Raw genomic sequence first — 16515 nt, forward strand, 5'->3', positions numbered from 1 at the left:
GATATACTAGTGATTGAAAATGGCAGTTTGAAGCAGTTTTATTGTTAAGCATTTGCAGCATGATTTGCAGGAGGAGCACGCTGTCAGTCCGTGGACTATTTACATAATAAGCGCGCGCTAGTAAGCAGTTTGGAGCAGAGCGCGCTTTAACATCAACCGGAACACCTTTTCAAATTTTATACATATTCTTCCGCCTGTGTAATGTCTAAACATATGCTGTTACAGGTGTTGTAACAACAACAGCAGTGACTAACAAAATATGCTTCATCACCAGTGTGATCAAAATAAAGTTACTTTGTAAGCTTGACTGAGTTTACAATTTTGCTAAGGGATCTATTTTTCCTGGCGGTAGCTCATTAGCTACTTACCTCATAACCTCTGACGTTTATGGCGCCAGAAATCAAGGGTTTAGTGAGGAGCTTGTGCATGTCAGCTGGTGGATAGCACCGTTATGTGTGCTATGTTGGCGGTATCCTAAACATATGACGTTTTAAGGCTGCAGAGAGGCTGGTAATCCGTCATTCGTGCTAGTATAACGTCGCTTTGGAGTCAAGATGGTGATACTACGCAGCAGTGGCGGTGTCGGGGCTGAGCCGGTGGCAACAACACCGAAGAGGAGGTCTATGGAGTTGGATACTAGCTCCGAGTTTCTGTCGCTGCTTCCCGCCTCGCAGAGAAAGTCCGCCCGGTTAACCCGGTCCTCCCAGGCCCTGGATGACAGCTTCAGCAGTCCCGAAAACAACACGGCTAATGTGAGCTCGTGCACCTAGACAGCTGCTTTGATAACTACATCACCATTCGTTAGGTGTATAAATAATCTATGAACGCAACTTTGGTCTGCTAGTTTTGTTAGCATGCTAAGCTAACTAGCTCTCCTGTCAGCTTGTCACTTCTCAGCTAATGGCACTGACAAAGTGTCAGAATGAGCAACAGTAGCCTCTGCTAACATTTGACTGAAACTCGCATGTCTGCTGGACATTGGTCGATTCTCGTGTAACATTAATGGCAACGTATAAACCCTACACTCAAACTGAAACTGTTATGACAGCATTAAAATGTAATGTCTTGTTTTGTGTTATGTGTCACGGTCATATAACAAAACTATAGGCTGTCAAGTAGCTCTATGTCACAGATGAGGATAATTATTATTGTTACATGGTTGGTGTGTTTTGGTTTGTGATGTGTGGAGGGGGGGAGGCACTTCTTCATTCATTAATTCATTCTTCATTAACTCATTCATTACATTTTAACTCGGACATGTCATTTCACAACAAAGACAATAAGTTGCGAAAAACATACTGCAGTGCATCTCTGCACATTAACCTTTATCTCAGTTATGAAAACATAAGCTTTATGCAGTCATGCATGGATGTTAAGTTACAGTGATTACATACAGTGTTACATTTAGGACACTACTACTGAGACACTTGCCAAAGCATTTTAACAAAGTGCCTGCAGAGATAGATGGTGGTCAGCAGCAGTTGGTTAGTGACTACATAACACCACGATATTGTCACATTTGCTGTGCCTGTAGCTTCCTTCACTGAGCAGGCACTGCTGCCCAGTGATATATGAAATCTGTGTGTGTTGCATGAAAGTTTAAATAGAATTTTAAATCCAATATATCAGATCAAATTAGCAGAAATAAATGGGATTATTGAAAATGTTGTATGTGAATATTGAATAAGTGGAAAGTACAGTGGTTTAACATGGTTTTACACAGACTTGATAAATATTCTTTATTTGAGCTCATAGTAATTTGAATTTGTAACTCAATCGAGCAAACACTCATTCCTTCTATATGTGCTCTGAACTATAACTTCCTAATGTGACTTTGTCAGGGACATGCCGATATGAAGCAGGACGAGGGAAGTGGTCTCCATCACTCTCTGAGGACCCGAGGCCAGAGAATTCGACTAGAGGTTTCTTTTTCTGACATGGAAGCAAAGACCACCAGCTCCCCTGTGAATGAAGACAAGGCTGGAGGATGCTGCACCAGGTAACACAGGCCCACTCACTTTAAGATTAGTGGTACTTTTTGAAGGGGTATGTGTACATGTTGCTGGAACCGCCTACATTTTTAATTCACTTCCTGGAAGTAAAATGTGATGAGATTTGCGTAGTAGATATTATTTTCCCTACAACCTGTCTACAAAATGCACTCAGGATACTTTTGGAGGAAATCTTGTTTTTTTGACTTCGTGTGAACGATATTTTGAGCCAGAATATGATTAATTATCTGGAATATTTTCAAATTCTGTGTGTTGACTGCACATGACCTGCAATTTATACAGTGGCATTGATGAAAAGATGAAAAAGAAAGATCTGATCTCAGCAATAAATTCTCCAAATGTATGCTTGCCATATGAAATTCTTTGTTAATACTACATTAAGGGTGTTTCCCATTTCTAGCCAAATTTTTGCACATAGCCTAACTATGCACATTTTTAACAGTCAATTAATGAGTAATGGTAAAATAGTGAGTGACACGAGGAACTCATTTTTGATTTTATGTGTGCTTTCTGTCTTCAGGAAATCTTCCAGGCTGCAGAGAGATGGAAAAGCATCCAGTGGCAAGCAGCAAGCAGGTAAAAGTTTGCTACACTGTCATTTTTTTACTGAGAACTGAAGCTCCTAAGTTACATAGCACACAAAGCAGCATATAGTTTTTAGGAGGTTCCATACTATTAATAGGCTAACAAAAACAGTTTTTTGTTGATCCCCCAGATGTTCCAGATGAAGTGGAGGGGTCGTCCACTCCCAAGAGGAGCCGGTTTAATCTACAGAGCCGAGACGTGGAGGAAGAAGAGGAGGGAGAGGAGGATCACTCAGTGCGACGTAGTTCTCGAATCACAAGATACAAACTGAATTCCCGTAACCAGTCAGTGCTCTATGACCGCCTCATCACCAAGTGAGTTCAGCAACATCCACTCCAGCTTCTTGTGGCTCCTACCTCACTGCTTCAGTTGGTATCTTACAAAACAAAGTAGCATACACAGTGGGATGGGGAAAGGACTTTTAATGAGTAAAATATCTGATAAGTTTTTCCTCTCATTGTCCCTTAGCACTGCTGAAGCTGTTCTTCAGAAGATGGATGACATGCAGAAGATGAGACGCAGATTGAGAGATAGAGACACTAAAGAAGAGGTCATAACCCACACAGGAAACTTTACTTTTGCATTTGTAACTGTACACTGTGTTGTGTAATCCTAGTTTTTGTGTTGACAGTTGGTAATTTTACTCTTCAATAACCTGCAACAAGCTTCAAAGCAGTGAATTAAGCAGCATTTGGCCTGTTTCCTCTGAGCAGCTTGGCATGTACACCAGGGGCAGAATGAGAAGATCTCTGAGGACGAATGCAGACAGTAAAGACACCAAGGAGGAGAACCAAGGTGAGATGGATTAGGTTTAATAACCATTTCAGGCACATAGCAGGGAGATACCATGTACAGCATGCTGGTCTCGGTCCATCCAGTTTTGGAGAAAAATTCATTCTTTTTCATTAATTCAGTTTATACACCTGGTGTCCTTAAGTTACAACCAACTTCCAAAGAATGGACGCTGTATAAAGCGTAAATAAAAACAAAATGCAATCCTGCAGCGAAACTGTGTTTGCTGACAACAGCTTCACAAAGTCTTCCTGAGCCCATGAAGTAATATCCTTTATACTGTAATGTGTTTCAACCTCCTCCAATCCTTGATTGTAAACAACTGAGCCTTTCGAGGATGCCCCTTTCATACCCAATCATGATACTATCACCTGTTATCGATAAACCTTTTTACCTGTGGAATGTTACAAACATTGACCAAACATCTTTGGAGCATTCAACAACTTTCCCAATGTTTTGTTGCCCCTGTCCAAAAAGGCATACACCCAAATTCACAACTGCGTATTTTTCATCTTAAGTTTTTTTGTACTATCTAAACTTAATCAAGAGCAGAATTGCACAATTTTTTTTTTGAGAAAATTAATTCTTCCTTAAAAGGCACAGTTGCTTTTTACCTGTTGCAGGAAACTAAGCAGATTTTTGTTTGTTTATTTCTAATTAACAGGAGGGGATGAGGATGATCGTGATGAAGAGGAGGAGGAAGATAGAGAAGATGATGATGATGATGACGACGAGGGGGAGGAGGAGGAGGAAGATGATGAAGAGGACGACGAAGATGGCGAGGATGAGGAAGCAGAAAATCAGAGGCGTTATGACTTCAGACAGCGAAAGACTGTGGTTCGCTACCAGGCCCCACAGGACGGTACTGCTTTTACTAATTTCCACCTGGGCCTTATTTTATTCAGTGTTTGTAGTTTCTGCCAATATTACAACTGTTAGTATTCAAATTTGCTTCAATGACTTTATTAAAGATCATCGTACACCTCTGTTCACCAGGTAGAGTTAATCTACACATAAACTGAGTGATTCATTTGAAAATCTAAAGCAGATTGGAACATGAGAAGGACTTAAAATTACTTCAATACTTAATCTTTCTTTGTCCCATCAGGGTTGTCATATTCATGACATAGTTGAGCATTTTGCAAAAGCTTTAGGATTCTTGTTATATTGGCCTATTCTATTAAAAACTGTACTGTTTAAGTAAGCCCTGTATATCATTTTATTAAATTTGACAGACAACAGACAGACATTTGATTACATTTACACGGACAACTTAGACTGTTTGGATTGCATCATTCCCATGTCTCATCTTGTAGTGTGTGAGCCCGTGACACTGACCAGTCATCTAGTGTCAAAACCACGACTGTAAGACTCTTGACTACAAGGCAGAAAGTTGTGCTGTGTGAACAGGACAGAAGTTTTGTTGTGTGATAAAATTTAAAATGTCACAATGCCATCCTGTTAAATTTGACAGAGCTTGATGAGGTTATTATTGTTTCCTTAGAACCCAGAGAGCCCAGGAAGCGCAGCATGTACTTCAAGGGCCATTCATCTCCTACCAGACGCAGGTTTAGATTCAGCTCCACAGCCCCTAGGAGCCCCTACAACAGGAGAACCAGCAGGTTGGTATGACAGTGCAGCCACCAGTCACCCCTCCAAAATTGAGAAATATAATATCTGCTATCAAGGGATGCGTTTTCTCAAAAACACTTGACAGTATGATTCATATCTTATGAAATAGTTTGTGTAGCAGTCAGCAAGAGTAGTCTGACTAATAGAGTGTCCAGAACAGGATCACGCCCATAAGCCTTACATTCGTATGTATGTTTTTCTTTCTGATTCTCTTCGTCCCACCCTCAGGAGTAGTTCTGAGAGGTAAGACCCTCCACTACTTGTCCTTGTATTTATTGGTAGTCTGTAGTTTGTTTTTGGGGTGCTGTCTGTCTTTGCTAGCACTGTGGTTATTTGTAGATGAGGCACATTCGGGTGACAATTTGATAAGAGTATTGAGAGGGTCAACCAACCCTCAATGGAACTTAATTGTTGTCATTTTCTTGCAACAAAGAAAGACCAGTTGTTTGAAAGCTGAATTTATATTAGCCAGCCTGTAAGACAAAGTCTGCAAACCAGGCCTTCCTTGTGTGTTCAGGGGTCATGCATGGTCACTATGTCATTTGAAGTGGTTGGATGAATCGCAACTATGTTGTTGTTGCATATGATTATTACAGTTGTATCAGCAATGTGTATGTATAAAAGCTATAATACTAATTAGTGAAGGGTGGGGATGTAGTGTATGTTTGTTTTTATTTGTTTAACTGTGTTTGGTTGTTTTTCTTTTATACTAAAAAAGAAACTTGCTAGCGTTGATTCCTGTGTTGTTGCTGGTGGCAACATAACAAAAAAATCAACCTGAATGCAGTTTGGATTCTTTGTTGTAGAAAAGCTGATAGTCAGAATGAACAGATAGGATTAGAGATAATGTGGCCACATCTTTTGCCTTTGTAGAAGGAGACACGCCATCCACAGTAGTGACTCCACTTCCTCATCTTCAGATGATGAGCAGTTCCAGAGACGGAGAAGTAAGAACAGGAGCAGGCCAGTCAACAGGTGAGTGCATCAGCAGCAGCAGCAGCAGCTGTCGTACAGTTCAGGTTCAGGTAGACAAACAATTCAGCACCTCGCCCGAACACAGGTGGGTGATAGAAGGATTAATTAGTAACTATTATACAGTAATTATATTATTACATGAGGTCAACAAATGACTATTTTTAACCAAAAAAACCCTGCACTGAATAAATTAGTACTAATTTATTCTGTGAAAGAATAAATTGGTACTTTCACAAAATAGTAATATTTTGTGAAAGTATCAATACTCATTCCTAAAATATTGTTTCAATAAATGAACATACATTTTCAGTGCAAAAATAATCCTTGCTGACTCATCATAATCCCCTCGCTCACCCTTAGCATTTACTTTTTCTTCCTTCCTTTTTCTCGCTGCAAGTCAACACACAAACATCTTAGACTGTTTGAATCACGTGTCTCATGTCACTTGTGTGATCTTGTAGTGTGTGACCCCCTATCGCTAACCAGTCATGTAGTGTGAAAATCACAATGACTGTAAAACTCTTGGCTACAAGGCAGAAAGTTGTGTTGTGTGAAAAGGACAGCAATCTGATGACTTTCAAAGTTCTGTAGTGTTTTCAAGACATAACTGATATAACTAAGTTTTACATCGCATCCTGTTATTTTGACCTGCACTGTGGGACTTTTACATATAAATGAAAGTCCGGTACATACAAAGTTAACACATTACTGATTAAGCCTACCACTGCCAGGTAAAAATCTCCCTGAATTTGCAGGAGAATTTTCTGGAGTTTTTAAATCTGGAATCTGTGGCAACAGACTATAGGACTATGAAGGAGCCTGTGGTGTCCTAAGTGTCAACTTTGTTTGTGTATTTACTCTCTCTGCCAGAGGGGGGAGACAAAGGTTCTGCACTGCAATTTTAATGAAAATTTCCTATAATTATATGGATCATGTGTTAAACACAGTATTTTCTTATAATTGTAAAAACCTTTTATGCAAAGGTTTTAGCAAGAAAATTAATCTGAAGAGTTATTTTCTGTGTTTTTCCTGCAGATGTCTGCCTATGAACTTGGTGAAAGAAGACCTGCTGGGGATCCACAAGGACAGGATGAAGATTGGAGCCAGCCTCGCTGATGTGGACCCCATGCAAATAGACAGAACGGTAAGCTGCATCGATAGATGGATGATGCCAACACAGAGAGTAGTCTCATAAACAGGGGACTGTTTACATGATGGTAAATGTTATTGTTTTGACTTACATATAGCACTCACAGCACAATATAGCTTGATAAGTACTTCAGGGTGCTTCTACAAAAATAACAAGATAAGCAGATATACTTATTTCACATCTTTTACATGTATTATCACATTTAAATAGATGTTAAGCCTACACCACTGTAGGTTTGTATGTCAATCTAAACATGACAGTTTTTGTCATCCAGGTGCGGTTTGAAAGCATTGGAGGTTTGAGCAGACACATCTCCGCACTGAAGGAGATGGTGGTCTTCCCTCTCCTGTACCCAGAAGTCTTTGAGAGGTTCAAGATACAGCCTCCCAGGTAAACAATGTGTTTAAGAAGCAAAAATTTCACAATATAGTTTAGCATTAATTTTTACATTGTGTGTCTCAATATCTGTCTTCCTTAGTCCTTTTTTTTCTGAGTTTGTCCAATCTCTTCTCTACTTCTGCCTCAGGCCTCAATTGGATTCTAATGCCAGTTAAACACTAATAAAATCCTTGTCATATTTCCTCTTGTCTTTAGGGGCTGTCTGTTTTATGGTCCTCCAGGCACAGGGAAAACCTTGGTAGCCAGAGCGCTAGCCAATGAGTGCAGTCAGGGGGAAAGAAAGGTGTCTTTCTTCATGAGGAAAGGAGCGGACTGCCTCAGTAAGTGGGTGGGAGAATCTGAGAGACAGCTACGACTGCTTTTTGATCAGGTAAACCAAACTCCTCATCCATGAGTTTAGTTGGTTCGTTTCCTTTGTTGCATGTGTGATTGCTTACTATTGCTAGTAAAAGATAAAACGATCAATGGAGTATCAGAGAACGTTTATTGTTAAAGCTAACTCACTGTATTTTGACACATTAACATTTAGATTCAAATAAAGTTGATACCTGTACATTATCAGGTATCAGATCTAAAGTTAATGCAGAAATTCTATTAAATTGAACCTAGGCATACCAGATGCGTCCGTCCATCATCTTCTTCGATGAAATTGATGGTTTGGCTCCAGTCAGGTCCAGCCGTCAGGACCAGATCCACAGGTGAGCAGCACTCCTGTTCTTACTTTGTACAGTTCATGTGTGGCGATTGATTGGTTAGTGAGTGAAACATCTACAGAGTAGAACAGTAAAGATTACCGTCCGATTGTTTGGTGGGTTGCCAGATATGGCTGCCAGGTCTCTCAACAGCTTTTGGTATAGACTGTCATAAGCCTAGTTCATGGTTCAAATGGGAACACACACAAACACGTTACTGATTGTAATGTTGACCAGTTTCAAATCTTTTGGTCCTCTGCAGTTCCATTGTGTCGACCCTATTGGCTCTTATGGATGGATTGGATGCCAGAGGAGAAGTTGTTGTGATAGGAGCTACAAACAGACTGGACTCCATCGACCCAGCTCTGAGAAGACCAGGACGCTTTGACAGGGAGTTCCTCTTCGGCTTGCCAGACAGAGAGGTGGGGAACTGTAGTAGCTCTTTATCACTCAGCAGAGATGATAAAAGAGAAAACTGACACGTGGGTTGCAGCCAAATCTGAGCTCACTCAAATCATTTTTGGTTGAAACAGTAAAGGGGTCTTCAGAACTTGAAATTCAAATGTTGTGACCTTATTTTGTACGGTAGGCCAGAAGGGACATTCTGAAGATCCACACCAGACAGTGGACTCCACCACCTTCCGACACTTTCCTGGAAGAACTGGCTGATAAATGTGTTGGTATGTTTGTTTCCAAGAATGTACAAACAGTGGACTTAAAATGCTTTAAAAATACACATTTCTATGCTTTTCACCAATACAAATAACAATTGCATTAAATGAAAAATGGTTATACTGTGTAATTTGTAATAAACATTAAAAAAAGCCATTTTTATCTCAGAAATGATTGGGTGTGAGCAAAGGGCAAGGCCTGTATCTCGGATTCCAACTGATCCCGACACTGGCACACAGTTTTCTCACTTACAACTACAGACTGTACACTGATTGTTTTTGTGAGCGTTTTAATAACATGCCTGTCTTTGCGTGCCAGGTTATTGCGGAGCAGACATCAAGGCAGTGTGTTCAGAGGCTGCCCTGTGCGCACTGCGCCGTCGCTACCCACAAATCTACTCTTCATCTCAGAAACTTGTGCTTGATGTCAACTCCATAGCCATCACAAACAAAGACTTTATGTCTGCCATGTCCAAGATGGTGCCAGCTTCCCAGAGGTATAACCAGTACAACTGTTTAATGCTTTTCTTTTTTTTTTGGAGTGTAAACATAATTCTTGCATTTCTGGTGCCTGGTTCTGGCATATGGTTCTTAAGTACAAATGATGCTGATTATGATTCTTAGGGCAATAGTGTCACCTGCCAAAGCCCTGATACCTGCCATCCGTCCTCTGTTGAGCGCCGCCCTGCACGACATTCTCGACACAGTCGGCAGAGTGTTCCCACATGCTGAACAAGGCTTAAAAAGGAAGAGAGAACAAGGTCCAGTATTGCTCTTTTCTCTTGTTCTGTTTTGGATTAATTTATTCTGTTCATGGTCAGGCATTCTGTCATTTAATGTCCCCATTGTCCCTGGGCAGATACAGAAGAGAACACACCAAGATGATTATTTACCAACCTCTTTCACAGCATCAGTCAGGCATTAAGAGTAACTGCTGTGTGTTTGTGAATGTGTGTTATTTCCAGGTGTGGCCTGTGTTGTGTCTGAGGACGATTTGATGTTCAGTGAGGATGAAGACTTGGAAGTCTTTTCCAATGGACAGACCTCTCTCTCCCAACTCAAAACACCTGCTGCTAAGGGACTCCTCAACATCAGCAGGTTGGTTAGACATTATTCATGAAGTAATTTTATGCTGCTGTCTTTCTTCTTTTCCCTTTATCTTTGCTTTGCTTCAATGTCCTGTAAGCTTTCTAGTGTCCCAGTGACCCAAATTTTTTTCCGGATCTGTCAGGGAAATTAACGAGCTCACACAGACAACTGAAATAAGTTGGTGTCTCTGTCATCTCTCCTTTTTTAGGAGTGTGCTGAGCCACCCAACCTCCTACCGTCCCAGACTTCTGTTGGAGGGCAGACCAGGGTCAGGTCAGAGCTCCCACCTGGCTCCAGCTGTCCTCCACGCTCTAGAGAAATTCACTGTGTACACATTAGACATGGCCGTGCTGTTTGGAGCCAGCGCAACAGCTCCGGAAGAGACTTGTGCTCAGGTAAATGAGATACCACTACGCAAAATAAAACTCCTATGAATAATTATTTATATACATATTTAGAGACAAAACAATTCTGTGTGTCTTCACGTTGCGTCATTTACATTTAAACAAACCCAAGATCCATAAAATCAGACCTCAGACTTCTCGGGTCGACTATTCTACTCTTGCAGCCTTGTCAAATTCAGTGTGTTCTTTTCAGTGGACTTCACTGGCCAAAATGGCTGCCACAGAGACTGTAGTTCATGGGCCTCACCTTCTTACATCATGGGAAGTGGGGATAAATATGTACTACAAACAAATACTCACTTCAAAGAGGTTGAATGAGCCATCACTCTTCCAAACGTGATGTGTGGAAGTTGCTTATTTATTTTTACCAGCAGTCAGAAAACCCTTTTTTCTGAAAATCATTTTCAGTGATGTAATTGAGAAAATTTGAGAGGGATTTTTTGTATGTTTTTACTTAAATTGGCTTAAATCATTATAAATTACCAAAATGGTTCCATCAAATTGACTGATAAATTGGGCATTAGCTTATTGTCACTGTACAATGTGTTGTCCACTCTTTAATGTCCTCATCATGGCCTTGATTTATGCATTTCATTTTTATCATTGCCTGTCATATTGATCCCAATCTTAGGTTCTGCGAAAGTGCCAATGTTCTGCATGCATGTTTGTAGATTTCCATCCAAGTATTCACACCAAATATTGTTTGCAGATCTTTGTTGAAGCAAAGCGAACCTCTCCCAGTATCCTGTACATCCCTCACATCGGACAGTGGTGGGAAACTGTGGGACCAGCCTTAAGAGCCACTTTCCTCAGCCTGCTCAGCTCTATCCCTGCCTTCGCTCCTATATTGCTTCTTGCTACATGCAGCCTGCGATATGACCAACTCAGTATGGAGGTATGCAACGAAGAATGATAAACTGTAGATTGGTGGAGTAAAAATATGGTGTCAAGGCGTCTAATTTTTATGAATATAAAAGGATTCTCCGTGAGAGATGGACACAATACTCAACTACAAGTCTGCTCTCACCTTTCTTCTCAGGTGCAGGAGTTGTTTCGGGAGCAGTATGGAGAGGTTTTCCATGTCCAGGTCCCCACCAGCAGAGAAAGAAGAAACTTCTTTGAGGATCTGATCCTCACTCAGGCTTCCAAGGCCCCTGCCTCAAAAAAGAAAGCAGGTGAGAGATAAAATACAGTTGAAGATGAGGTGGGTTTTAGTATTTCTTAAACTCAGTGTTAGTCTAGCATTGTTCAGGGCTCATTCTTGTCCTTCGTATACACTGCAGCAGCAGTTTGCTGTAATGAGATATATATATATATATATATATATATATATATATATATATATATATATATATATATGTTCATAAAACCAACAAAAGGCAAAAATGCAAGATAATATATGTGAAAGGTATTTTGTATTTTTGGAGAGATAGAGAAGAGAGGAAGGCTGTCGGCATACTAAGAGTCTATGTGATATTAATAATGTTAAGTGAATAAGTGTATTATTTAGAAGCTTTTTTTTAGTCAATGTGGGTGAAACAAACACCAGCTCAATGGAAAATCCAATAGGAGTGTCTTCATCCATGTCTAAATTGGACAATTGGTTTGAATCTGTAGCAACATATTGGTTGCACAATGCGCAGTATTGCTCATCGCATCTGATTTGTCAGCTGCAGGCTAAAAGTGGATGTTAGGAAGAGGCATGTAAAACTTTTCTCGGGAGCAAGAAGTCTTTAGATACATCACCATATTTGAGGATGTAGCACTATGTTAATTAAATTCACTTCTCACTTTGTGTGTCTATCACCTTTCCACTTTCTTCAGCGCTCAATGCATTGGAGGTGCTTCCTGTTGCCCCTCCACCTCCCCCGCGTCAGCTGACAGAAGAGGAGACCCAACGACTGGAGGAACAGGAGGAAGGTACCCTCAGAGAGCTCCGTCTCTTCCTGCGTGATGTCACCAACCGCCTTTCCCAAGATAAACGCTTCAAGGCTTTTTCAAAGCCTGTGGATTTAGAAGAGGTACCTGTTCCATTAAATGCTTTTGTCTTATTTCCTGTTATCCCCTAATATAGCCTGACTTAATGCTGACCCACTGTTGGCCTAACTGAGAATAATGACTACTTCCAACAGGTTTGTTGTGTTACTGTCATTATTTCCATTCATTCCCACTCACAGCAGCCTCCTTGTCATGTGTTTCAGGTACCAGATTATGCTGAGGTGATCAAGAAGCCTATGGACCTGTCAACAGTTCTCTCTAAGATCGACCTCCATCGGTATGAGACGGTCAAAGAGTTCCTCCAAGACGTAGATCTCATCTGGCAGAATGCCCTTGAATACAACCCAGACAGGGACCCCTCAGGTACTCGGCCATAATGCTCATGGAGAACAGATACTAGCAGTAACTGGATAGGATAATACAACTGTTTGAACATAAAATTTGCACTTTTGCCCATTTGAATGGTGTGTTTTTCCTCCAGACCGTCAGATCCGCCACAGAGCATGTGCATTGAAAGACACCGTCCATGCTATCATTAAAGATGAACTGGATGAAGATTTTGAGAAGATCTGTGAGGAGATGAAAGTGTCACGCGGCACAAGAGGTGAATGCTGTGTGTATGTGTATACAGTTAGAAGGTTAGTTAGGTGAGTTGTGTGAGTCTGGTTTTTAAATATTACTTATGGCAGAAATAATTTTAACTTGTACATTGTACTCAACCGTGTCTATTCAACTCAGTTGTGATTTAAACCAAGACTGCACATCCAGACATTCGTTTTCAGAAACGGTTTCACAGAGTTGTATTGATAAAAAGCATTGTGCTTTCTTAACTAGGTCGCTCTACTGTCCGATATGCTCCCTCCTTCTACCACGTCCTTCCCAAAGCGTCCAAATCTCTTGCTGAGGCCAAGATCACTGACATGACCCCACAAAGAGAGCCGACTGGACCCACAGCTGCAGTGACTCCCAATACAAGTGCCTCTGCTGTCACAGTGTTTAAAAACTCAGGTAAAGACTACTGTAGATGACAAAAATGTAATTATGCATTTGAAAGAACTTTCGCAAAAAAGAAAATCCTTATCCTCTTTTGTACCTCCAGCCCAGAGGAAGAAAAGGCGGAGGAGTCGCTGGTCTGCTGGCGTCTATGCAAAGAAGAAGTCTTCCTCCTCTCCCCACACATCCAGAGATGATGGACACTTGGGCTCTGATGAGGATGAGGAAGATGGGGACGATGAGGAGGAGGTTGAGAAGGGAGGAGGAACAGAGTGTGATGAGGGGACAGGAGGAGAGGAGGAGCAGATGGTGATTGATGTAGTGTCGGGGCCTGTACCAGCTAAGGAAAGTAGTTTACAGCCCATTGAGAAGGAGCAGGACAGTCAGGAGGGGGAAGAGGAGATGAGTCCAGCTGCTGAAGATGAGGCTATCCTGTGTGAACCAGACAAAACAGAAAATGTCGACGAAAAAAAAATGGATAAAGCTGTGAAAGATCAACCAGAACTGTCAGAGGAAAACAACAAAGAGTTAACAAAGGCAGGAAATGAGATCAGTGAAACTATTTCAGTGAACACTAACCAGGACAGCCACACTGAGACAAAGGGAGATACCCAGGGACAGTCCAACACAGAGGGGAGTGGTGAAACTAATTGTCAGAAACTGACAGAAACTGAGACTGACAAATGTCAAACTGTAACAGAGGCAGAAGACGACAACAAGGTCCTTACTGTAGAGGAGGCAGAGCAGAAAAGCCCTGCTGAACCAATGGAGGTGGAAGCAACAGAAACCTCAACCATAGATGACTCTGAAGCTGTCAAAGGAGAGGAAGACACAAGCACAGGTTTGATGTTAACACTGTCTTACAAAGTGTGAAGAGAATATCAAGAGAACTGCAGATGAATCTCTAGCTAAAGAAAGTCAGTGCAGTGTTTCTAGATAGCAAAGTGCAATCATGTTTCTGAGTGAATGTGTCCATAGACTGTCATCCATTATAAACACTTTGTGTGTGTTTGTGTCTCAGAGCGGTGTGTGAGACGCATAACTCGATCTCTGAAGACCACTGTGCAGCAGCAGCAGTTTATCGATGTTGACAAGGCTCTGCAGATCCTGGACCAGGAAACTCCTCCTCTGGTGGTGGACAAAGTCAAATTAAAGGTATGTGGGATACTGTGGGTGTTGGTTTACATAGTTACTGGGTTTTCTGCATCTGGACATAACTCATAGAAGCCCTCAAAACTCCTCCACCCTGTACCCTTGGGATTTTTCTCCACAGGAGGGTATGTAGTTTGACAACTACAACTGTAATCTGTTGTCTTGTCTTGTCTTTCCTCATCCTCTCGCCTTTCTTCCTCATTACTTTAGGAGCTGTTGGAGAGATTGGTGACCAAGACTGAAGGCTATGAGGTCTACAAGCTGGAGAAACTCTATGCTCTGCTCTGCCAGTGCATTTATAGACACAGACGAGACTACAACAAAACGGCACTTATACAGGTTAGTGTTGCACTGTACTGAAGATGAGTAAGAAAAGCACAGGTGTAACAGGAAGCCTGTGAGCCCAACAGCAGGCTCCTGACACACCTCATTAATGTTATTAATTACACATGTGTATATTGTCAAAACATCTGCATCATTGAAAGCTAATGATATTCCAGTTTTCTCATAATTTAATATTTCAGTGCTATCTAAGATGAGTGAAAGGTAATGATGATTACTTGTAGCCTCAACAGAATATTGCCAGTGTTATTCAGTGTTAATTTAACTTTTATTTAATGTTATTAGCATACTTCTTTGTACTTTAATGTTTCTAATCTATTGTCATTTCCTTGTCATTTGATTAGGAGTTGGAACAAGAGATTGAAGACTTCTGTTGACTTTTCTACAGCAACAATGTTACTAATTATGCTCATCATCCACTTAGCGTTGTAAATATACAAACACTGGTTCTATTTTCATAGAAACCTATAGGAACCTCTATTTGTGCATTAGCTCAATCTTTGTATTACCTCTTTTGTTTATATTTAATTAAATGGTTTTCCTCTAAATATTTTTTGTGTCTTTTTGTGTGTTTTAAGATTTAGAGTTTTCATTTTCTGAAGAATCTTTTCATAGCCGTGATAGTGTGACCTTGGACATAAATCTTGGCAAAGTGTGTTGGGGATTTGTATTAGAAAGTGTCATGATTAACTTCTATTCCTGTTTTCACTGCTACAGTTGTTTCCCAATAGGTCTTTTGTTACATCTTCTGCTTGACATGGGAGAAAACCCTCTTGTAACTAAAATGTTGATTGTTTGATACTCATATTGGCTGAGAAAACATGGGGGAGGAAAGGATTAATATGCATCCCTGTCTTAACTCCCATACATGGGTTTATTAGAATCAAAATCAGTTTACAAAGAGGATTTACATATAATATGTGAAAACAGTTGTATGTGATATCAGCCAAGTTACAGATTTTTAAAAGCCTGTATATACAAACTGGATATCTTACATTTTAGAGATGTTGGCGTTCACCCGGTAAATCCCCTGTCCTGCATGTTTTAGATGTTTCCCTGCCCCAGCACATCTGATTCAAATGAATGGGTCACTATCAGGCTTGAGCAGAGCTTGATGATGAGCTGATCATTTAAATCAGGTTTGTTGGAGGGGGGGCTGCAGGAACCAGGATTGTAAAACACTGTTGAAACGAGGGTTTATAAGGTCTGACCCATTACAGAGGCAGTATGTGTCTGCTGCATCATTTTTGACCACTTTCTTTTAATCTGTCTCTAAGAACACCTCCAACATTACAGAAGCACAATACTTGATTGATGTAGGTTCCCATTTAAATTTCTTTAGATCATTCTTTCTGTATAATACAAGATGAAATATTGGTCACTGCATATATCTGGAAATGCTCCTCACAAAAACCCTAAGTGTGATAATATATGCCACCATAATCTTCCAGCCATGCACTGCTTCTTTTGTCTGACATTCAGTTTCTGTATTTGGGATCTTTATTTTTTTATTCACTGGATAGTTTAAGTGTGCACTTAAGTGATAGCAAGTCATCTTCTGATATTTCTATCTCCTGTTATATTCGTTCTTGGTTCATTACTATCCGCAAAGCATTTTATTTTCGCACA

The 16515-nt window shown here is 40.7% G+C and overlaps 1 protein-coding gene across 2 annotated transcripts; it reads left to right on the forward strand.

Annotated features, from left to right (window-relative positions):
* The first annotated feature begins 383 nt into the window (after positions 1–383).
* atad2 (ATPase family AAA domain containing 2) lies at positions 384–15436 on the forward strand. 2 transcript variants are annotated; one of them, XM_084358612.1, is made up of 30 exons: positions 384–752; positions 1842–1999; positions 2533–2588; positions 2728–2911; positions 3066–3147; positions 3311–3392; positions 4054–4251; positions 4894–5011; positions 5250–5264; positions 5895–5996; positions 7032–7140; positions 7421–7536; positions 7741–7915; positions 8155–8243; positions 8500–8659; positions 8827–8917; positions 9228–9405; positions 9533–9669; positions 9874–10006; positions 10206–10392; positions 11111–11296; positions 11441–11576; positions 12226–12422; positions 12603–12762; positions 12881–13003; positions 13234–13407; positions 13499–14233; positions 14414–14547; positions 14755–14883; positions 15231–15436. In XM_084358612.1, the coding sequence occupies exons 1-30, from the start codon at positions 555–557 to the stop codon at positions 15261–15263; spliced, it is 4575 nt and encodes a 1524-aa protein (XP_084214738.1). In that variant the 5' UTR covers positions 384–554; the 3' UTR covers positions 15264–15436. The 2 variants fall into 2 exon arrangements, with proteins under 2 accessions (XP_084214738.1, XP_084214739.1); XM_084358613.1 differs by lacking the exon at positions 5250–5264.
* Positions 15437–16515: the final 1079 nt, after the last annotated feature.

This window comes from Pagrus pagrus (genome assembly GCF_965226575.1).
Source record: "Pagrus pagrus genome assembly, chromosome: 7".
Classification (NCBI taxonomy): Eukaryota; Metazoa; Chordata; class Actinopteri; order Spariformes; family Sparidae; genus Pagrus; species Pagrus pagrus.

What these genes read in the sequence shown, in the direction of transcription:
- atad2 (XM_084358612.1), top strand. Translation starts at nt 555, where the DNA reads ATGGTGATACTACGCAGCAGTGGCGGTGTCGGGGCTGAGCCGGTGGCA. An exon ending in AAAAAGGAAGAGAGAACAAG is followed by an intron (nt 9,670 to 9,873) that starts GTCCAGTATTGC and finishes TGTTATTTCCAG; the next exon opens with GTGTGGCCTGTGTTGTGTCT. An exon ending in AGTGTCACGCGGCACAAGAG is followed by an intron (nt 13,004 to 13,233) that starts GTGAATGCTGTG and finishes TTTCTTAACTAG; the next exon opens with GTCGCTCTACTGTCCGATAT.